General features: G+C 46.8%; 1 protein-coding gene and 1 long non-coding RNA gene across 5 annotated transcripts in view; one reads left to right on the top strand and one right to left on the bottom strand.

Moving 5' to 3' along the window:
• Positions 1-26,291, bottom strand: part of LOC140418838 (cytosolic 5'-nucleotidase 1A-like) — a 124,889-nt gene that overhangs the window by 79,292 nt on the left and 19,306 nt on the right. For all 3 annotated transcript variants that reach the window (XM_072502486.1, XM_072502481.1, XM_072502475.1), the window contains exon 3: positions 13,802-13,931. In XM_072502486.1, the coding sequence (XP_072358587.1) occupies positions 13,802-13,931 (130 nt within the window). The remainder of the gene's footprint in view (positions 1-13,801; positions 13,932-26,291) is intronic.
• Positions 930-25,075, top strand: LOC140418854 (uncharacterized). Of its 2 annotated transcripts, XR_011945375.1 has the most exons (3): positions 930-10,275; positions 10,482-10,636; positions 22,833-25,075. It is a non-coding gene; the product is annotated as an uncharacterized lncRNA (long non-coding RNA). The 2 variants fall into 2 exon arrangements; XR_011945373.1 differs by having other exon boundaries at positions 930-10,636.

The raw sequence follows: 26,291 nt of genomic DNA on the forward strand, positions 1-26,291 counted from the left end.
TTGCCTCGAATACCATGGGCCCTTATTTTACTCAGCAGTCTCCCGTGATGCACCTTATCAAAGGCCTTTTGGAAGTCAAGATAGATAACATCCATTGGCTCTCCTTGGACTAACCTATTTGTTATCTCTTCAAAGAACTCTTAACAGGTTTGTGAGGCACGACCTCCCCTTACTAAATCCATGCTGATTTGTCCTAATCTGACCCTGCACTTCCGAGAATTTAGAAATCTCATCCTTAACAATGGATTCTAGAATCTTGCCAACAACCAAGGTTAGGCTAACTGGCCTATAATTTTCCATCTTTTTCCTTGTTCCCTTCTTGAACAGGGGGGTTACAACAGCGATTTTCCAATCCTCTGGGACTTTCCCTGACTCCAGTGACTGTTGAAACATCATCACCAACGCCTCCACTATTTCTTCAGCTATCTCCTTTAGAACTCTAGGATGTAGCCCATCTGGGCCCGGAGATTTAACAATTTCTAGACCTCTTAGTTTCTCTAGCACTTTCTCCTTTGTGATGGCTACCATATTCAACTCTGTCCCCTGACTCTCCGGAATTGTTGGGATATTACTCATGTCTTCTACTGTGAAGACTGACGCAAAGTACTTATTCAGTTCCTCGGCTATTTCCTTGTCTCCCATCACAAAATTACCAGCGTCATTTTGGAGCGGCCCAATGTCAACTTTTGCCTCCCGTTTGTTTTTAATGTATTTAAAGAAACTTTTACTATCATTCCTAATGTTACTGGCTCGCCTACCTTCAAATTTGATCCTCTCTTTCCTTATCTCTCTCTTTGTTATCCTCTGTTTGTTTTTGTAGCCTTCCCAATCTTCTGACTTCCCACTACTCTTTGCCACATTATAGGCTTTCTCTTTTGCTTTGATGCATTCCCTAACTTCCTTTGTCAGCCATGGCTGCCTAACCCCCCCCCCCCTCTGATAACCTTTCTTTTCTTTGGGATGAACCTCTGTACTGTGTCCTCAATTACTCCCAGAAACTCCTGCCATTGCTGTTCTACTGTCTTTCCCACTAGGCTCTGCTCCCAGTCGATTTGTCAGTTCCTCCCTCATGCCCCTGTAGTTACTTTTATTTAACTGTAACAGGTAGCAGAGCAGGTGGATAAAATGGTTAAGAAGGCATTTGGTATATTTTATGAACCAAGGCATAGAGTTTAAGTGCATGGTTAGGCCACAGCTAGAGTATTGTGTGCAGTTCTGGAATCCCCGTATAGGAGCGATGTGATAGCACTGGAAAGGGTGCAGACGGAATTTACCAGGAGGTTGCCTGGGCTGGTGAGTGTTAGATATGAAGAGAGATTGCGATTGTTTTTCTTGGCGCGGAAGGGATTGAGGGGGTACATGATTGAGATGTATAAAATTATGAGGCGTAAAGATGAAACAAACTATTCCTCTTAGTGGTGGGATCAATGACCAGGGGGCACATATTTAATATAAGGGGCAGGAAATGTGAGTATGTGAAGAAAACCTCTTTCATCCAGAGGGTGGTAGGAGTCTGGAACTCACTGCCTGAAAGGGTGGTGGAGACAGAGATCCTGGTAGCCACACCAAATGGCATGATGGTAAATTTGGTCAAGTTCTACAATAAATGGTTTACAATGATGGAAATTGTCATGATATCCATATTTACATATCATGGTGCAATCACACACACACACTGATGGACAGGTCGACGGACCAATCAACACACACACAACATCACAGCCAATCACCAGTGAGAGCACACGCACTATAAAAACAGGGAACACGGTAGCATTGTGGATAGCGCAATTGCTTCACAGCTCCAGGGTCCCAGGTTCGATTCCGGCTTGGGTCACTGTCTGTGCGGAGTTTGCACATCCTCCACGTGTGCGTGGGTTTCCTCCGGGTGCTCCGGTTTCCTCCCACAATCCAAAGATGTGCGGGTTAGGTGGATTGGCTATGATAAATTGCCCTTAGTGTCCAACATTGCCCTTAGTGTTGGGTGGGGTTACTGGGTTATGGGGATAGGGTGGAGGTGTTGACCTTGTGTAGGGTGCTCTTTCCAAGAGCCGGTGCAGACTCGATGGGCCGAATGGCCTCCTTCTGCACTGTAAATTCTATGATAATCTATGATAACCACAGTTCCCGCTCATTCCAGTAGGAGATAGCTCAGAGCACAGAGCTCACAGCGTGTCACTCAGACATGCACCATGTGCTGAGTGCCTCACTAAGATAGTGCTAGGGCTGGGTCCACAGGTTAACGGGTAAAGTACGAACCACAGCCAGAAGTTCACAGTTGTTATTATTCAGAACAATAAAACAGAGTTGTACCATCTGCAACCGTGTTGGTTCGTTTGTATATCGGAACACCCAACACGACATGATACCAGGATTGGAAACTCCCCAGCAACTGTGAGACCTACCTGCACCTCTTCAGAGATCCGCCATCCTGCGCCATGGACACCATCAGCCCGCCGCAGCCGCTCCAAATCGCTGGAAATCATGGCGTCAACTGGAAGCTGTTTAAACAGTGCTTCCAGCTCTTCCTAGAAGCCACAGACAGGGAGAATGCATCGGACCCCAGGAGGATCGCACTCCTCCTCGCCACGGCAGGGCAACACGCCATCCACATCTACAACTCCCTGGCATTCGCGGAAGGCGAGGACAAGACAAAGTGCAAGACGGTCCTTCTAAAATTTGAGCAACACTTCAGCGTCGAGGTGAACGAGAGCTTCGAGAGGTATCTCTTCCAGCAGCGCTTGCAGGGCAAGGATGAGTCTTTTCAATCCTTTTTGACACACCTCCGTATCCTCGCGCAGTCCTGCGGCTATGAGGCCACCTCCGATTCCATGATTTGGGACCAGATAGTTTTTGGGGTCACCTCGAACACCCTACGCCAGCAGCTCCTCAAAATAAAGAGCCTTACCCTAGCCACCACCATCGAAAGCTGCGTCCTCCACGAAAACGCGACCAGCCGGTACTCCCAATTCCAGGCGGCCAAATCGGCATGGCAGGGGTCCTACGAGGCCGAGCGGGTCCAGTCGATCGAGTTCCTCCCGGCCAGAACGAGGGCGGCCATTTCGCGCGTTTTCCGAGGCCTCCCGCGCTTGTACGCGCCAAAAGAGGGCACGTCGGCGCAGAGGGGTGTGACGCACAGGCGCGCTCTACGCAGGACCGAACTGCGCATGCGCGATGGCGCAATGAACGCCATGACGTCACGACGTGCGGCAACTGTGGATCCGCACATTTAAAGCGGCAATGTCCAGCCAAAACTCGACAATGCCTCCGCTGTGGCAAGATGGCCCACTATGCTGCCTGCTGTCGAGCAGCTCAACCTGCCAACGCTCCGCAATTCCGCCAGCCTCGCAGGGACGTGCGGGCCATTCAGCTTCCATACACCGAGTCATACCCTGACGACGTACAGACCGGTGATACCGACGACCGGGAAGCCTTCCGCGTTGCGGTAATAGACAGAAATCGGATGTCCCCAAGTAGGACCCACCAGCCAATGCCAGTGCACAGCGTTCATCCGGGCGATGAATGGTGTGCCACCCTAATGGTCAACCGATCACCAATCACATTCTGTTTAGACACTGGTGCCTCCGCCAAACTCATTGCATGGTCAGCCTTCTACACCTTGAAGGTCAAACCACCGATTCGGCCATCCCACTGTCAGTTGGTCGATTACAACGGGAATGTTATCCCGGCCATGGAGTCTTGCCAGCTCGAGGTTGCACACAATTCATACACAGCCACACTGTCTTTTGAGATAGTTGGATCCTTGAAGGACTCTCTGCTTGGCGCACAGGCGTGCAAGATCCTCCACCTCGTTCTGCGAATACACACTCCGATTTCCCGGATGCAGACTTTAGGGCACAGCTCCACTCGCTCCTCGCCCACAACCAGCAGGTTTTCGAGGGCATGGGCACACTGCCCTACACTTACAGAATACGGCTCAAACCGGATGCCACCCTAGTCATTCACGCACCTCGTAGAGTCCCAGCACCACTCAAGGACTGCCTCAAGCAGCAGCTACAGGATCTGCAGGACCAAGGAGTGCTTTCCCAGGTCACGGAGCCTACGCCATGGGTCAGCTCCATGGTGTGTGTAAAAAGCCCTCTGGCGAACTCCGGATCTGCATCGACCCAAAAGACCTGAACAATAACATCATAAGGGACCACTACCCCATACCCAAACGGGAAGAAATCACGAGCGAAATGTCCGGGCTAAAATTTTTACCAAGCTTGATGCCTCAAAGGGTTTTTGGCAGATTCAGCTGGATCAGTCCAGCAGGAAGCTGTGCACCTTCAACACTCCCTTTGGCAGGTACTGCTACAATAGAATGCCGTTTGGCATCATCTCGGCATCCGAGGTGTTTCATCGAATCATGGAACAAATGATGGAGGGCATCGAAGGGGTGCGCGTCTATGTTAACGACGTCATCATCTGGTCCACCACACCACAGCACATCAGTCGTCTCCAGCGCGTCTTTGCTCAGATAAGAGAACACGGCCTGCGCCTCAACCGAGTCATGTGTTCCTTTGGTCAAACTGAGCTAAAGTTTCTGGGGGACCACATATCCCGGTCAGGAGTGCGTCTGGATGCCGACAAAGTGACAGCTATTGCAATCATGCCACAGCCGGCAGACAAGAAGGCAGTGCTACGCTTTCTCGGGATGGTCAACTTCCTGGGGAAGTTTATTCCCAACCTTGCCTCGCACACAACGGCTCTTCACCACCTGGTAAAGAAGACTACGGAGTTCCAGTGGCTTCCCGCACACCAGAAGGAATGGGAGGAGCTCAAGATCAAGCTCACCACTGCCCCTGGCGTTCTTCGACACTACTCGAGATACAAAGATCTCGACTGATGCCAGCCAGTCCGGCATTGGGGCGGTACTCCTGCAACGGGACGACACTGCATCATGGGCCCCGGTCGCCTATGCCTCGCGGGCCATGACCCCCACAGAACAGCGCTATGTGCAGATTGAGAAGGAGTGCCTGGGTTTGTTAACCGGCATAGATAATTTCCACGACTATGTGTATGGTCTTCCTCAGTTTACCGTGGAGACCGACCATCGCCCCCTGGTCAGCATCATACAAAAGGACCTCAATGAGATGACCCCCTCGCCTACAGCGCATTCTGCTCAAGCTCCGGAGGTACGACTTCCAACTGGTCTACACCCCGGGAAAGGACCTCATCATCGCGGGCATCTGTCCAGAGCAGTGAGCACACCGCCTGATTCGGAGGGGTTCGTCTGTCAGGTCGACGCACATGTAGCCTTCACATCGGCCAATCTGCCAGCTACTGATGCAGGTCTGGCCCACATTTGCCGTGAGACTGCGGCTGACCCCCTTCTACAACGTGTGATGTGCCACATGACGGAAGGGTTGCTCAAGGGGCAGTGCCCACAATTCTACAATGTCCGGGACAACTTGGCCGTCATTGATGGTGTCCCCCTAAAGTTGGACCGGATTGTGATCCCACACAGCATGCACAGACGTGTCCTCGAATAATTGCACGAAGGCCATCTCGGGGTTGAAAAGTGCAGGCGGAGGGCCCGAGAAGCTGTGTACTGGCCGGGAATCAGCGACGACATCGCCAACATGGTGCTCAACTGCCCCACCTGCCAAAGGTTTCAGCCGGCGCAACCCCCTGAGACGCTTCAGCCCCATGAGTTGGTACCGTCCCCCTGGGCAAGGGTGGGTGTGGACCTTTCTCATGCGCTCGGCAGGGGCTACGTCGTCATAATTGACTATTTTTCAAATTATCCGGAGGTCATGCGCCTGCACGACTTGACATCATCAGCTGTAATCAGAGCATGTAAAGAAACCTTCGCTCGCCATGGCATTCTGCTTACCGTCATGTCGGACAATGGGCCCTGTTTTGCGAGCCAAGAATGGTCTTCTTTTGCCGCTTCATATGGCTTCACACACGTGACGTTCAGCCCCCTGCATCCCCAGTCGAATGGCAAGGCGGAAAAGGGCGTCCATATCGTGAAGCGGCTCCTCTGCAAGGCTGCTGATGCCGGATCTGACTTCTGTTTAGCCCTGCTGACCAATCGCTCGGCCCCATTGTCCACAGGCCTCTCACCAGCCCAGCTGTTGATGGGTCGCGCCCTCAGGACCACTGTGCCGTCCATTCATGTTCCTAAACGCGACCATGCTCCAGTACTGCAAAGGATGCGATAGCAGCGTGCTCAGCAGAAGGTGGCACATGACACTCGGGCAACTGATCTTCCTGCCCGGGCGCCTGGAGACAACGTCCGCATACACCTACCGGAGGGTGGCTGGTCGGCAACTCCCGAGGTTCTCCGCCGTGTGGCTCCCCGCTCGTTCCTAGTTCACATGCCTGATGGCTCCATTCTCCGGCATAATCGGCGGGTCCTTCGGCTGCTTCCGCGCTCGCTACGTGATCATGCACCGGTGCCACGCCCTCCTGTTGTCCCTGATGTCGACTTTGTGGAGCTTCCTGACACTCTGCCTATTCCTCTATCGCCCGTGGCCAGGCCCATTCCTCAGCCGGTGGATCCTGACCCACCCTTGAGGCGGTCAACCCGAATTCGTTGCCCACCTACTAGACTGGACTTATGAGCCTGTTTGCACATTGGACTCACTGAATTGTTGTGCAACAATGTTAACGTGTTTCTCTTTCTTTTGTCGTTCCAGGAGTTCTCTTTCGATATTTGCTGATTGCACTTGTTTTGTTCGTGGTACAACCTCGTTGCTCTGTTGCACCTGACACCTTCCTCTGTATATAGTTTAGCCTCATGTATATGTTGTAAATATTGCACACACATACTCAGTCGCACTCAGTACACACCAATATTTATTACCATGTAGGCACATATCCTTGTGAAAAGGGGGGATGTCATGATATCCATATTTACATATCATGGTGCAATCACACACACAAACTGATGGACAGGTCGACGGACCAATCAACACACACGCAACATCACAGCCAATCACCAGTGAGAGCACATGCACTATAAAACAGGGAACACCACAGTTCCCGCTCATTCCAGTAGGAGATAGCTCAGAGCACAGAGCTCACAGCGTGTCACTCAGACATGCACCATGTGCTGAGTGCCTCTCTAAGATAGTGCTAGGGCTGGGTCCACAGGTTAACGGGTAAAGTACGAACCACAGCCAGAGGTTAACAGTTGTTATTATTCAGAACAATAAAACATAGTTGTACCATCTGCAACCGTGTTGGTTCGTTTTTATATCAGAACACCCAACACGACAGAAATCACAGGTTTCCAGACAGAAAACCTGCCGTGGTGAACCACAAGAAAGGTCATAAGCAAAAGATAGCAACATCATAGTGAAAAGGAGGAATGTTGGAACCAGACAATCACAAACATTTGCAGGCCCTAAGAAAGAGAATGTGGGCCACCCGGTAGCATAGTGGTTAGCACAGTTGCTTCACAGCACCAGGGTCCCAGGTTCGATTCCCGGCTTGGGTCACTATCTGTGCAGAGTCTGCAAGTCCTCCCAGTGTTTGCATGGGTTTTCTCCGGGTGCACCAGTTTCCTCCCACAGTCCAAAGATGTTCGGTTTAGGTGGATTTGCCATGATAAATTGCCCAAAAGATTAGGTGGGGTTACAGGGATAGGTTGGAGGCATGGGCTTAAGTAGGGTGCTCTTTCCAAGGGCCGGTGCAGATTTGATGGGCCAACAAGCAGCATTATAGTACCTATTGGTTTGGACGAAATAATCAGTCGACCTGTGAAAATATTAAAGAGGTTGCCTTGGCTTTGAAAAAGCTGTCAATTCGCTGTAAGTTTAGAGACTTTCAAGTTAGAGCTTTGTGGGGCAGATTTGTTTGCAGTTTAATAAGTGAACACATTCACAGTATGTCTCTGATGTTTTCAAAGTTAACTTTCAACAGCTTGTCAAACAGCATTATCCATGGACATAATGGAACATGGCTCAGAAGTCCGGGTTAATAACAGCCAGTTAATTGTGGAAGCTCAGTAAGCAGAGGACCTCAATGACAGCAGTTAATGGTGGCAGCGGTTTCAACACTTCTGGGGTCAGTATCCCTCTATTCCCATCCGTTTCATTTATTTGTCAAGACGCCCCTTAAATGTCACTATCGTACCTACTTCCACCACCTCCTCCAGCAGCGGGTTCCAGGCACCCACTACCCTCTGTGTAAAAAAACTTCCCTTGCACCTTAAACCTACGCCCCCTAGTAATTGACTCTTCCACCCTGGGAAAAAGCTTCTGACTATCCACTCTGCTCATGCCCCTCCTAATTTTGTAGACTTCTATCAGGTCGCCCCACAACTTCTGTCGTTCCAGTGAGAAAAAAGCAAGTTTATCCAACCTCTCCTCTTAGCTAATGTCCTCCATACAGGCAACATCCTGGTAAACCTTTTCTGTACCTTCTCCAAAGACTCCGTACCCTTCTGGTAGTGTGGCGACCAGAATTAAACACTATATTCCAAGTGTCACTTAGTTTCAGAGTGTGGGGTATCTGAGGTTGCTTATTGATTTGCAGGCACTGTGTACTTACTGAGAATATTAGCGTATAAAATGATTTTGCAATTTTTGTAATCCTTACAAATCTGCATTTATCTGTAACTATAATCACAATACTCCTTCACCCTCAACCATACTTTTAATCTTTCCTTGTTTGATAAATGTTTTATTCTTTTGCAGAAGTACATCAGCAGATTATGTGACTATTTAGTGGCTGCCCTCCACGTATCTAAACAAAAAATTAAAGTTAATGTCGATCAGGCCAGGTGCTGGGATCTGACTTGTCCAGTAGTAACATAAGCTGGGATTGCAACAAATACTCCATCACTGAATACATTGAAGGTTGGGATAGACATACTTTTGGTCTCTCGCGAAATCAAGGGATTTGGGGAGCAGTTGGGAAAGTACAGTTGATCATTTTGAACAATGGAACAGGCTCAGTGGGCCAAATGGTCTACTTACGTTTTTAGGCAGCAAAGGACCAGAAATATGCCATTCAGCCCATCAATGCTGCTCTGCCATTTAATATGATCATGGCTGATGGGACTCTTCAGTACCTTTTATACACAGTATCCCCATAACCCTTTACATTATTGTTAATCAGAACTCTATAAAACTCTGCTTTAAATATACTCAATGACTGAGATTTCACAGCCCTCTGGGTGAGAATTCCAAAGATTCACAACCCTCTGTATAAAGAAGTTTCCCCTCATCTTGGTTATAAGTGGCTTCCCCCTAATTTTGAAATTGTGCCCCCTGGTTCTAGAATCCCCAAATATCTTACCTTGAGATAAGGGGACCAAAACTGCACACAGTACTCCAGGTGCGGTCTAACCAAGCTCCTATACATCTGCCATGTTCTTTCCCACTTACCAAGTCTGTCCAAATCCTCTTGGAGCCCCTCTACATCTTCCTCACAACACACATTCCTGCTGAGCTTTGTATGATCCACAACATTTGTTTTCTAATTAAGGGGCAATTTAGTGTGGCCAATCCACTGCACATATTTGGGTTGTGGGGGTGAGATCTGGGGAGAATGTGCAAATTCCACACGAACAGTGACCTGGGGCCGGGATTGAACCTGGGTAATTGGCACCATGAGGCAACAATGCTAATGATCTGCAAATTTTGAAAGTACTGATCCTTCCGGTACCCCACTGTCCACAGCCTGCTGGCATGAGAATGACCCGTTTATTCTCTGTTTTGTGTCTGTTAGCCAATCCTCAATCCATGACCGTATATTGCCTCCTAGCCCATGTTCTTTAATTTGCTAATCAACCTCCTGTGGGAGATTTCATGAAAAACTCTGAAAATCCAAATATACTCAGCCGGATTCTCCATTCCTGAGCATATGCGCTGTCGCCAGGGTAGGATTCGTGAGGTTCTACGACAACAAAACTGGTGTCGCACCTGAACCGATTCAGCGACCATTAAGGGGCTAGCACTGCCGCCATGTGGAACATGATCGATTCCAATGAGAAACGGTGTGGGATTCGCTGGGACCGGGATTGACACTCAGGAGGTTGACAAGCTGCAGCCACATTTACTCACTTCACTCCCCACACACACCATCCCAGCCAACAGGATGGCAGCAAGATGTGCGGTCACGAGATTCACCTATGCAGAACTGGAGACCCTACTGGATGCCGTGGGGGAAGAGGTGGGTGACCCAGTACCTCAGGGTGCGAAGGAGGCTGCCGACCACCACATTTACTGGGCTTGGGCACAGGTGCCAGAGGAGGTCAGCGCCATGGGCAACACCATTCGGACCGGCCAGTGCCGGAGAAAACTGCACAACCTCCTCAGGGTGAGTAGGCAGCACTATGTCCCTGGCACTAACCCCGTCCCATACAAACGTAACTCCACCCTCACACGAAGGGCGGCCAAACCCCCACCATGCACCACATGCCGGCACCCATTCCGGCAGCCATGGTCGGGTGCCTTGGCCACTGAAGCCACCAGCTACCCTGTGTCAGACTGTCTAACACTGCGTTTTCTGTTTCTCCCCCCCAGGAGAAGGCCGTGCAGAATTGCTGGCAGTGGGAGAAGACTGGAAGGGGACCACCGGAGCTGCGGCCCATCACTACAGCTGAACAGAGGGCACTGGACCTGGTCGGTGGGCCAGGGACCCAAAACCATTTCCTCCATTTTTGTCAGCAACAAACAAGGTAAGAGAAAATGGTGGGTCGCGCAAGTCAGTCGGCGTGGGCCGCCAAGGTCGGCCGGCGTGGGCCGCCAAGGTCGGCAGGCGTGGGCCGCCAAGGTCGGCAGGCGTGGGCCGCCAAGGTCGGCAGGCGTGGGCCGCCAAGGTCGGCAGGCATGGGCCGCCAAGGTCGGCCGGCATGGGTCGTCAAGGTCGGCAGGCGTGGGCCGCCAAGGTCGGCCGGCATGGGTCGCCAAGGTCGGCCGGCGCGGGTCGCCAAGGTCGGCCGGCGTGGGTCGCCAAGGTCGGCCGGGTTGGGTCCTGAAGGTCGGCCGGCATGGGTCGCCAAGGTCGGCCAGCGTGGGTCGCCAAGGTCGGCCGGGTTGGGTCCTGAAGGTTGGCCGGCGTGGGTCGCCAAGGTCGGCAGGCGTGGGCCGCCAAGGTCGGCCGGCATGGGTCGCCAAGGTCGGCCGGCATGGGTCGCCAAGGTCGGCCGGCATGGGTCGCCAAGGTCGGCCGGCGCGGGTCGCCAAGGTCGGCTGGCGTGGGTCGCCAAGGTCGGCCGGGTTGGGTCCTGAAGGTTGGCCGGTTGGTAAAAAAGGGTCCCCGGAAAAGAAGTTTGAAAAACACCTATTTAGATAAATGTAAGTGTTGCATTTTGGTAGATTGAATTGGGGCAGGACCTACTCAGTTAATGATAGGGAGTTAGGGAGAGTTACAGAACAAAGAGATCTCAGGGTACAGGTTCATAGCTCCTTGAAGGTGGAGTCGCAGGTGGACAGGGTGGTGAAGAAGGCATCCGGCGTTCTTGGTTTCATTGGTCAGAACATTGAATACAGGAGTTGGGACGTCTTGTTGAAGTTGTACAAGACATTGGTAAGGTTACACTTGGAATACCAGTTCTGGTCACTATTATAGGAAGGATATTGTTAAACTAGAAAGAGTGCAGAAAAGATTGACTAGGATGCTACCAGGACTTGATGGTGTGAGTCATAAGGAGAGGCTGGATAGACTGGAGCGTAGGAGGCTTAGTGGTGATCTTTAAAGGTCGATAAAATAATGAGGGGCATGGATAAGGTAGATAGTCAACATCTTTTCCCAAAGATAGGGAACTCTAAAACTAGAGGGCATAGGTTTAAGGTGAGAGGGAAGAGCTACAAAAGGGTCGAGAGAGGCAATATTTTCACACAGGGGGTGGTGAGTGTCTGGAACGAGCTGCCAGAGGCAGTAGTAGAGGCGGGTACAATTTTGTCTTTTAAAAAGCATTTAGACAGTTATATGGCAAAGTTGGGTATAGAGGGATATGGACCAAATGCGGGCAATTGGGACTAGTTTAGTGGTAAAAACTGGGCGGCATGGACAAGTTGGGCCAAAGGACCTGTTTCCATGCTGTAAACTTCTATGACTCTGTGAGTACAGGACCGATACAGACGGGAGCCCTTGACCCACATCCCGAGACACCCCAGAGCTCAAGCCTAGGGATGACACGTCACAGCTACCTCCAACACCCTCCACCATCCCAGAGACACTCCCCTCGGCTGGACACTTTAGTAATGAGGCTCCTGGGACACTATCTGGTGCGCACATGCTCTGTTACAGCAGGTGGAGGTAGGAAAACCCGAGAGGGTGAACGGTCGCAGGGCAGGCCGACCCCAGGGACTAGTTGCCTTCCAGATGGGTTTCGGGCTCCTGGAATGGACATCAATTGTGGAGATGCAGTCACAGAGCCAGGGACTACATGAGGGATTGTCGAGAGCATTTAGCACCTGGAAGTGCAGTTGGAGGAGTCGAACCATGTCGAGAGTAGAAGGTGGTGCCGACCATCCATGCCACCCAGGCCAACACCGCACAGGTGACGTCTGCGGTGGCGGCCTTGGGGGCAAAGGTTTCGGCCATGGGTCAGGATGTCCAAGGCTTGGGACAATCTGAGCAGGCTTTGGTCGAGGCCCAGGACAGGGCTTCCCTAGCCACCTGGACATTGCAGCGGCGCTCCTGAGCTTGGCCCAGTCACAGCAGACCATGGCTAAGAGTGTCGACAGAGTTACCCAGATGCTGGCCGACATGGGACAGACACAGAGGGAGGTGGCCCAGTCCCAGAGGGAGATGGCGTCGTCACTGGTGGTGTGGCACAGACCCAGTAAGTGGTGGCACAATCGCAACGTGATGTGGCGCAGTCCCAGGCACAGGTGGGCTGCTCCCAGTGCTCCATGGCCATAAGCATGCAGACCCTGATTGACACGAACGTGGGCCTCCAGGACTGGCAGTGCCAGGTGGCAGGGGAGCCACAGGCATTAGATCCGCTCGCACCACTCTTACATGGAGTAACCCGGGGACCATCAGCCCCCTAAGAAAGGAGGAGATGATGGGACCCAAGCCAGTGACTCCTGCAGGAGAGGTGCTGGAACGCCGTAGCCTCGGACTGTCCCCCCCCTCCACCACTCCCATCCATCCATGGTGCTTCAGGTGGGCAGCGGGGATGGTGAGATGGGAGAGTGGGGGCTGGGGAGTGCAGGTGGTGGGGTGGGGGCACCCATATTGCTGGTGGCACTCTGCAGAATCAGAGGCCACAAGGTGGTGGTGGTCAGTGGGATGAGCAGCAAGATGGCTACCTTGCAAGCACAGCAATGGCGGTCCATGCCTGGACACCACCCCAGTCCCGTGGAGGGATCAGCACCGCTACCCCGCCCTCTCAGCCAGCCTGGCCAGTGATAGGACCAGTAGCCCACAGTCACGCCTCTCTGCATCTTACCTCCTCTCTTTCCCTCATCAGCCGCAGCGCCTTCTTCATGATTTATAAAAGCACAAGTGAACCTCGCCATCGGGAATTTCCCCTGGTGGAGGCGGATCATTGCGGAGGCCCTGGAGAATAATTATATGCAAATGGCATTTCCTGTACGTGCAGAGTAGAACATATTGACGCTGCTGTTGAGGCACCGGAGAATTGCGATTTGGTATGAACCCGGCGCCAGCCACGATGTCGCCGTCAAAACTGATTCTCCACCCAAGCTCCTTTCCCGATTCTGGCCCACTATGTCCATCAACTCTCCGTTATCAGTTTTGTCAATAACATTCTCAAAAAACTCCAACAAGTTCATCGAACATGATGTCCTATAGTAGTTAGCGCAGTGTGTGTGTCGGTGGAGCAAGGTGTGTACAAGAGATGAGCACAGCTGGGCAGTGCTTCACTTACCGTAGTGATTGATGCTGTTGATAAGCCGCACCCCGACTTGGGCGTGGTTGTTGGTCACTAGAACTATATCAAAGAGTTCATCGCTGTCTGGATACAGCTGCCTGAGCTGCTCATTAACAACCTCCACAGCCTGAAGACAAACAAAACAACAATTTCCAATTATCTCACATATTTGGTGGTTACAAGGTCCAATTTGCCTCTTTGAGCCAAATAAGAATTTTCGGAGATGTCACCAAAAGTTTGTTTAAAGAACTTTTACTTTGGTTCCTAGAGGAAAGAAAACCAGAGGGGTACAGAGAGGGATTTCCAGAACTGAGGGTCGACCAGTTGACTGCATGACCGGCTGTTCGGGGCAATGAACAAGGAGGATGTTCAAGGGGCAGCACTGGAGGAATGTATTCCTGTACCAGCATCCCCAAACAGGCGCCGGAATGTGGCGACGAGGGGTTTTTCACAGTAACTTCATTGAAGCCTACTTGTGACAATAAGCGATTTTCATTTTCATTTCATTTCATTCATTATATATCTTAAAGGATTGGGAAGGGGTAAAAAAGATAAGAAGGGGATGAGTCCAAAACATTTTGCTCGATATTCAATAATTTAGCACTTGGAAATCTAGAAATAAACAACTTACTAAACAGCCACTTTCCAGTGGAGCAGTGGAAACAAACTCTAATCCTTGGAGACTTTCAAGGGAACCAGAAAAAATAATCCCCAACCCTACTCAGTTCATTATGAGAGAGACATATTCACACACACACACACACACACACACACACACACATTACATATTCACACACACAGATACATATTCACACACACGCAGAGATACATATTCACACACACACAGAGATACATATTCACACACTCACAGATACGTATTCACACACTCACAGATACGTATTCACACACACACAGATACATATTCACACACACAGATACATATTCACACACACACACACACAGATACATATTCACACACACAGACAGAGAGATACATATTCACACACACACAGAGATACATATTCACACACACACAGATACATATACACACACACACAGATACATATTCATACACACACAGATACATATTCACACACACACACAGATACATATTCACACACACACATATTAACACACACACACACACAGATACATATTCACACGCACGCAGAGATACATATTCACACACACACATACATATTCACACACACAGAGATACATATTCACACACACACACATATTCACACACACACACACACACACAGACACATATTCACACACAGAGAGAAACATATTCACACCCGCACACAGATACATATTCACACACACACAGATACATATTCACACACACACAGATACATATTCACACACACACAGATACATATACACACACAGATACACATATTCACACACACACAGAGATACATATTCACACACAGATACACATATTCACACACACACAGAGATACATATTCACACACAGATACATATTCACACACACACACAGATACATATTCACACACACACACACAGATACATATTCACATATTCACACATTCACACACACAGATACATATTCACACGCACGCAGAGATACATATTCACACACACACACAGATACATATTCACACACACACACAGATACATATTCACACACACAGATACATATTCACACACACACACACAGATACATATTCACACACAGACAGAGAGATACATATTCACACACACACAGATACATATTCAAACACAGTGAGATACATATTCACACAGAGAGATACATATTCACACACACACACACACACAGAGATACATATTCACATACACAGAGCTACATATTCTCACACACACAGATACATATTCACACACACACAGATACATATTCACAGATACATATTCACACACACAAAGAGATACATAATCATGCACACAGACAGAAACACACAGACACACAGACAGAATCACACACATACTGACAGAAACAAAGACACACACAGACAGAAACACACAGGCACACACACACACAGATACATAGTCACACACACACACACAGATACATATTCACACAGACACAGAGATACATATTCACACACACAGACAGAGAGATGCATATTCACACACACAGACAGAGAGATGCATATTCACACACGCAGTCAGAGAGATACATATTCACAACACCGAGAGATACATATTCACACACACAGGCAGAAACACACACAGAGGTATATATTTACACGCACGGAGAGATGCATATTCACACAAACAGGCAGAGAGATACATTGTCTGTGTGTGAATATGTATCTCTCTGTCTGTGTGTGAATGAGAGATACATATTCACACACACACAGAGATACATATTAACATACACAGAGATAAATATTCACACACACACAGATTCACACGCACACAGATACATATTCACCCACATAGGCACAGAGATACATATTCACACACACACAGATACATATTCATACACACACACACACAGATACATATTCACACACACAAAGAGATACATAATCATGCACACAGACAGAATCACACACACATACTGACAGAAACAGAGACACACACACAGATAGAAACACACAGGCACACACGCACACACAGATACATAGTCACACACACACACAGAGATACATATTCACACAGACAGAGGGATACATATTCCCACACTAAGAGATACATATTTACACACACAGACACAGAGATACATATTCACATACAGATCCATATTCACAGACACAGACAGAGATATACAAATTCACACACACACACACACACACACACAGAGCACCATATTCACACAGACAGGGAGATACATATTCACACACACAGACCGAGAGATACATATTCACACACAGACATATTCACATACAGAGAGATACATATTCACACACCCACTTATTCACACACACACAGAGATACATATTCACACACACACACACAGATACATATTCACACACACACACAGATTCTTATTCACACACACAAAGAGATACATAATCATGCACGCAGACAGAAACACAGACAAACACACAGACAGAAACACACAGACACTTAGACAGAAACAGTGACACACACACAGATACATATTGACACACACAGAGGGATACATATTCACACACACACACACACACAGACATATTAACACACCCAGACTCAGAGATTCAAATTCACACACACAGACAGAGAGATACATATTCATACAGAGAGATACATGTTCACACACATAGACAGAGAGGTACATATTCACACACACACACAGATACATATTCACACACGCACACAGATACATATTCATCCACATAGGCACAGAGATACATATTCACACACACACACAGATACATATTCACACATACACACACACAGATACATATTCACACACAGAGAGATACATATTCACACACACACACAGATACATATTCACACACACACACAGATACATATTCACACATACACACACACAGATACATATTCAAACACACAGAGAGATACATATTCACACAGACAGAGAGATACATATTCACACACACAGAGATACATATTTACACACACAGAGAGATACATATTCACACACAGAAAGCTACAAATTCACACACACACACAGATACATATTCACACACACACACACACAGATACATATTCACACACACACAGATACATATTCACAGACACAGACAGAGAGATACAAATTCACACACAAACACACAGAGAACCATATTCACACAGACAGAGATACATATTCACACAGACAGAGAGAACCATATTCACACACACACACACACACACAGACATATTCACATAGAGAGATACATATTCTCACACACACAGAGATACATATTCACACACCCACTTATTCACACACACACAGAGATACATATTCACACACAGACACATATTCACACACACAGACAGAGAGATACATATTCACACACACACACAGATACATATTCACACACACAAAGAGATACATAATCATGCACGCAGACAGAAACACAGACAAACACACAGACAGAAACACACAGACACATAGACAGAAACAGTGACACACACACAGACACACACAGATACATAGTCACACACACACACAGATACATATTGACACACCCAGACTCAGAGATACAAATTCACACACACAGACAGAGAGATACATATTCATACAGAGAGATACATGTTCACACACATAGACAGAGAGGTACATATTCACACACAGAGTGAGATACATATTCACACACACACAGAGATACAAATTCACACACACAGATACATATTGACACACACAGAGTGATACAAATTCACACACACAGAGATACATATTCACACACACACACAGATACAAATTCACACACAGACAGAAACACACAGAGACACACACACATACTGATGGAAACAGACACACACACACACCCACAGAAACACACACACACAGATACATAGTCACACACACACAGAGATACATATTAACATATACAGAGATAAATATTCACAGACACAGATTCACACGCACACAGATACATATTCACCCACATAGGCACAGAGATACATATTCACACACACACACAGATACATATTCACACACACACACAGATACATATTCACACATACACACACACAGATACATATTCACACACAGAGAGATACATATTCACACAGACAGAGAGATACATATTCACACACAGAGAGATACATATTCACACACACACAGATACATATTCAAACACACAGAGAGATACATATTCACACAGACAGAGAGATACATATTCACACAGACAGAGATACATATTTACACACACAGAGAGATACATATTCACACACAGAAAGCTACATATTCACACACACACACAGATACATATTCACACACACACACACACACAGATACATATTCACACACACACACACACACAGATACAAACAAAGAAACAAACAAACAAAGAAACAAAGAAATGTACAGCACAGGAACAGGCCCTTCGGCCCTCCAAGCCCGTGCCGACCATACTGCCCGACTAAACTACAATCTTCTACACTTCCTGGGTCCGTATCCTTCTATTCCCATCCTATTCATATATTTGTCAAGATGCCCCTTAAATGTTCACAGACACAGACAGAGAGATACAAATTCACACACAAACACACAGAGCACCATATTCACACAGACAGAGATATATATTCACACACACAGACAGAGAGAACCATATTCACACACACACACACACACACACACACACACAGACATATTCACATAGAGAGATACATATTCACACACACACAGAGATACATATTCACACACCCACTTATTCACACACACACAGAGATACATATTCACACACAGACACATATTCACACACACAGACAGAGAGATACATATTCACACACACACACACAGATACATATTCACACACACAAAGAGATACATAATCATGCACGCAGACAGAAACACAGACAAACACACAGACAGAAACACACAGACACATAGACAGAAACAGTGACACACACACAGACACACACAGATACATAGCCACACACACACACAGATACATATTGACACACCCAGACTCAGAGATACAAATTCACACACACAGACCGAGAGATACATATTCATACAGAGAGATACATGTTCACACACATAGACAGAGAGGTACATATTCACACACAGAGTGAGATACATATTCACACACACACAGAGATACAAATTCACACACACAGATACATATTCACACACATACACAGATACATATTCACACACATACACAGATACAAATTCACACAGACAGAAACACACAGAGACACACACACATACTGATGGAAACACAGACACACACACACACACACCCACAGAAACACACACACAGATACATAATCACACACACACAGAGATACATATTCACACACAGAGACACATATTCACACACACAGACACAGAGACACATATTCACACACACCGACAGATACATATTCACACACACAGACAGAGAGATACATATTCACACACACAGACAGAGAGATACATATTCACCCACATAGGCGGAGAGATACATATTCACACACACCGTGAGATACATTTTCACACACACAGACAGAAACACAGAGTTACATATTCACACACACAGACAGAAACACACGGACGGACACACACGCAGTTACATATTCACACACACACACATCTATACATATTCACACACAGACAGAGAGATACATAGTCACACACACACAGAGATACATATTCAAACACACAGAGATACATATTCACACAAACAGACAGAGATACATATTCACACACACTGAAAGATACATATTCATACACACACACACAAATACATATTCACACACACAAAGAGATACATAATCATGCACGCAGACAGAAACACAGACACACACAGATTCATAGTCACACACACACACAGATACATATTGACACACACAGAGGGATACATATTCACACACACACACAGATACATATTCACACACCCACTTATTCACACACACAGAGAGATACATATTCACACACACAGACAGGGAGATACATATTCACACACACACACAGATACATATTCACACACACACACAGATACATATTCACACACACAAAGAGATACATAATCATGCATGCAGACAGAAACACAGACAAACACACAGACAAACACACAGACAGAAACACACAGACACATAGACAGAAACAGTGACACACACACAGACACACACAGATACATAGTCACACACACACACAGATACATATTGACACACACACACAGATACATATTCACACACACAAAGAGATACATAATCATGCATGCAGACAGAAACACAGACAAACACACAGACAGAAACACACAGACACATAGACAGAAACAGTGACACACACACAGACACACACAGATACAGTCACACACACACACAGATACATATTGACACACACAGAGTGATACAAATTCACACACACAGAGATACATATTCACACACACACACAGATACATATTCACACACACACACAGATACAAATCCACACACAGACAGAAACACACAGAGACACACACACATACTGATGGAAACAGACACACACACACACCCACAGAAACACACACACACAGATACATAGTCACACACACACAGAGAGATACATATTAACATATACAGAGATAAATATTCACAGACACAGATTCACACGCACACAGATACATATTCACCCACATAGGCACAGAGATACATATTCACACACACACACAGATACATATTCACACACACACAGATACATATTCACACACACAGACAGAGAGATACATATTCACACACACACACACAGATACATATTCACACACACACACACATACATATTCACACACACACACAGATACATTTTCACACACACAGATTCATATTCACACACACAGATTCATATTCACACACACAAAGAGATACATAATCATGCACACAGACAGAAACACACAGACACACAGACAGAATCACACACACATACTGACAGAAACAGAGACACACACACAGACAGAAACACACAGGCACACACACAGATACATAGTCACACAGACACAGAGATACATATTCACACACAGATCCATATTCACAGACAGACAGAGAGATACATATTCACAGACACAGACAGAGAGATACAAATTCACACACACACACACACAGAACCATATTCACACGACAGAGAGATACATATTCACACACACAGACAGAGAGAACCATATTCACACACACACAGACATATTCACATACAGAGAGATACATATTCACACACCCACTTATTCACACACACAGAGATACATATTCACACACAGACACAGATACTTATTCACACACACAGACGGGGAGATACATATTCACACACACAGAGATACATATTCACACACAGACAGAGAGAGATACATATTCACACACAGACAGAGAGATACATATTCACACACACACACATACATATTCACACACACACACACAGAGGTACAGATTCACACACCCAGAGATACATTTTCTCTCTCACACACACACACACACAGATACATATTCACACACACAAAGAGATACATAATCATGCACACAGACAGAATCACACACACATACTGACAGAAACAGAGACACACACACAGACAGAAACACACAGACACACACAGATACATAGTCACACACACACACACACAGATACATATTCACGCACACCGAGGGATACATATTCACACACACACACACAGACATATTCACATACAGAGAGATACATATTCACACACAGATACATTTTCACACACACAGGCAGAGAGATACATATTCACACACACACATACAGAGATACATATTCACACACACACACAGATACATATTCACACACACAAAGAGATACATAATCATGCACGCAGACAGAAACACAGACACACACACAGACAGAATCACACACACACATACTGACAGAAACACAGACACACACAGATACATAGTCACACACACACACAGATACATATTGACACACAGAGGCATACATATTCACACACACACACAGATATATATTAACACACCCAGACTCAGAGATACAAATTCACACACACAGACAGAGAGATACATATTCATACAGAGAGATACATGTTCACACACACAGACAGAGAGGTACATATTCACATACAGTGAGATACAAATTCACACACACACACACACACACACAGAGATACATATTCACACACACACACACAGATACATATTCACACACACATAGAGATATAAATTCACACACAGACAGAAACACACAGAGACACACACACATACTGATGGAAACACAGACACACACACACATAGACAGAAACACACACACACAGATACATAGTCACACACACACACACAGATACATATTCACACACACACAGAGATCCATATTCACACACACAGACACATTGGTCGGCCAATGAGGACTCCCTGGGATGCCCATGAAAAACCCCTAGAGGGAGTAGACCTCCATGTGATGGGGGAACAAATGCAGAACTATTTAAAGCAATTAACACTTTCTCTGAAGTTTCTCCACTCACAGGTAAAACAGGCACATCTCCCAGTAACGTCAGAGACAGCCGTCCCTCGATATCCAGTGATCAAACCCGGAGACCACGTATTGGTGAAAAACTGGGACAGAAAGAAACTAGGACAACGCTGGAGCGGATCCTTCCTCGTACTGCTGACTACACCAACGTCCGTCAAGCTTGAAGGACGTTCAAGTTGGATACATCTATCCGATTGCAAGAAGATAGTCTCCAACCCAGATGAGAACACAGGATGAAGATCTTCAGTATAATTTTTGGACTCTGGACTATTTAGCCTTAATAGCCACTCGGTAGTAAAAAAAAAACGAACTAAACGAGACCTGCCATCCAATACCTATTTATATATGTCATATCTTTATGCCGAAAAATTGAATGTAAGCAAGTGTTGGGTTTGTACCCACATCCCCGACCATTCGAGGGAAGGAATACCTCTCCAATCCCTCCCCTTTAGGCATATCCAACAAGGGCATGTTTAACCAGGTCCAGGGTATGGAATATAACCTCTAACATTTCATGGGAACAGATATCCCCAATCCCCTGGATGACATTAGCTGATGCTTTTACGGCCTATAATGAAACCTATTTCATATGCGGCACTAAAGCATATCCATGGCTCCCCATTGATTGGACAGGATCCTGCTTTTTGGGATACGTTGTACCTCAAATGCGTCACCTACCCACCCTTAAGCACTCCCCCTTGCGAGCAAAAAGGACTATATCTAAAATGGAACAGTTCTTTATGATGGCCTTTCCCTTGTACGGAACGGGCAAGGCATCCGACGCATTGATCCACATGGCCACAGCATTGGAACAACTGGCGAACGTAACGGCAGCAGGAGCCAGGGAAACTGGACAAGCACTGGCTGAGGTCTCAGCTGAGCTAGTAGCTGTCCGGACCGTGGCATTACAAAATCGACTGGCTTTGGATTATCTGTTAGCCTCGCAGGGAGGAACGTGTGCTATCATAGGTCAGGAGTGCTGTACTTATATTCCAGATGGCTCTGAAAATATCACTAACCTGGCCGACCATATTAAGAGACAGGCTGCTCAAATTCAAGAGATTGGCAGTGAATTTCATGCCTATAACCCGCAGGATTGGCTAGGATGGTTGGGTCACGGATTATTTGATTGGATCTTTAAGGCCTTCATTCTACTACTTCTAATTCTACTCAGGATAGGATTGCTTGGTTGCTTGTGTAAATGCATTTTCAATCGAGTCATGGATATACCTATTTAACTAGTTGTCATGATATGACAAAAGGAGGGAATGTGATATGGTACGAATTAAGTAATGGCATGATTGGAAAACTGGTCAATGGGAAGACTGGTCAAAAGGTTTGATACAATGTAAGAAACTACTCATTCCAGCTCACCAGGCCCATTTTCGTTGGAGAGAAGAAGGTTAAGAGGAGACTTAATAGAGGCATACAAAATGATCAGGGGGTTGGATAGGGTGGACAGTGAGAGCCTTCTCCCGCGGATGGATATGGCTGGCACGAGGGGACATAACTTTAAACTGAGGGGTAATAGATATAGGACAGAGGTCAGAGGTAGGTTCTTTACGCAAAGAGTAGTGAGGCCGTGGAATGCCCTACCTGCTACAGTAGTGAACTCGCCAACATTGAGGGCATTTAAAAGTTTATTAGATAAACATATGGATGATAATGGCATAGTGTAGGTTAGATGGCTTTTGTTTCGGTGCAACATCGTGGGCCGAAGGGCCTGTACTTCGCTGTATTGTTCTATGTTCTATGTTCTAAAGAATGCTGCCCTAGCCATTTTCAAACTGTAAGACTGATAAGGCCAACTCTGCATAACTTGAAGTCTGAAAAGATCAGCGAAGGACGAGCCATTCCAAAACACCGGACCTGGGCAACTCATGATAAAACTAACTCGTCATAACCCAGGGCCGAAGGAATTAAAACAAGATAAGTTCAAGAAGAAACAAGTCTATTCCAACCTTTCAATGTTCCCTCCAAGGACTAAATAATGGTATGAGTGATATGACCAAACATGGTCTGTTCTATGCTTCCGTTTGTATTTCCGATCAAACTCCTGACTATACTGTTGTCACACAATCTTGATAATGATAATGTATAAATATTGAGCTAATTCTCCGTGAAAGCGCGGAAATTGTGAAAGACTCAGCAGTTTTGTTGACAGCTCTCTAACTTCAAGTTTCAGCCATTATTGCATGCAGTTGTTTCAAAAATAAAACTTTGTTATTCTGTCTTAACGAGTGTGTTGAATCTTTCTACTACAGAAGCGGGAAAATATTGACTTTGACATTTGGAGTCCGATCAAGGTTCCCACTTCACCGGCAGAGTAATGCAAAGTGTTATGACCATTTTCGGTGTCAAACAGAAATTCCTACCACCCCCAGTCCAGCGGCATAGTAGAGCGCATGAACCGCACTTTAAAAATGACCATTAGGAAAACGGTATAGCAGGACAATTCCACTTGGGACACGGTACTATCCTTTGCTCTCATGATTATCAGGAACACAGTTTCCAGTTCCACAGGTTTCACCCCCCACACCCTTATGACAGGGAGACCAATGAAAGGCATTGAATATTTATTAGGACTTGGTTTGGCAATTCCCACAGTAACCGCTCTCACCTACGAAAAAGCAGTGCAACAGGTCACAGAGAACATTAAAGCGGCACAACTGGCTGCTGCTGTCCGACTAGGCGCTCGGAAAAAGCAGAGTAAAGCCATCTTCGACTAAAAGGATCACCTTATAGAATAGACAGTTGGCCAACAAGTTATGATCTCGTTGTACAACCCCAGCTCCTTCTTAGCCCCTAAATTCGCAGACCCCTACTCCATCTCTGACAAAGTAAGCCCCTATGTGTACAAGATAGCATACCCCAACGGTAAGACTAGTTGGTTCCACATCAACCAACTCAAACTCTATGGATCACAACGCAGCCACGTCCACCACTTAACCTTGGCAATGGGAGAGGATGACGCTCTGCCCACTGACGACTCAGCTCGATGCCCACTCCAACCCTCCCCCCTCCGGATGACACTCTTCCCTCGGCTCCGCCCATAATCACAGGTTTCAACCTTGAACTTGACTCTGATGAGAGCCTCCCGGATTTGACTACCATCCCTAGAGACCTCTCCACCATCAGCTACCCTAGCCCCCGGAACAACGCCTTGGATTTTTTTCGACCCCGTGTACGACCGTCCCCGCCCAACGACTTCTCCTACGCCCACTTCCAACAACATTGCTTCCACTTCCAGTACACCAGTTCCCGACTACCCGATACTCCTTTATTGGCACCATGACAATTCCTACAGGTTGGTAAGACATGACGAATCAGACCAACCACAGGCCTGCGTGGCCACCGCCCGGAATCTGCAGACACGAGTCTGGCAACTAGGAGAAGGTGATGATTTAAGTGATGAGCCCCTTCTGGGAAATGGTTTAACGGAACTGATGCACG

The sequence above is a fragment of the Scyliorhinus torazame genome, chromosome 1 (assembly GCF_047496885.1).
Source record: "Scyliorhinus torazame isolate Kashiwa2021f chromosome 1, sScyTor2.1, whole genome shotgun sequence".
Classification (NCBI taxonomy): domain Eukaryota; kingdom Metazoa; phylum Chordata; class Chondrichthyes; order Carcharhiniformes; family Scyliorhinidae; genus Scyliorhinus; species Scyliorhinus torazame.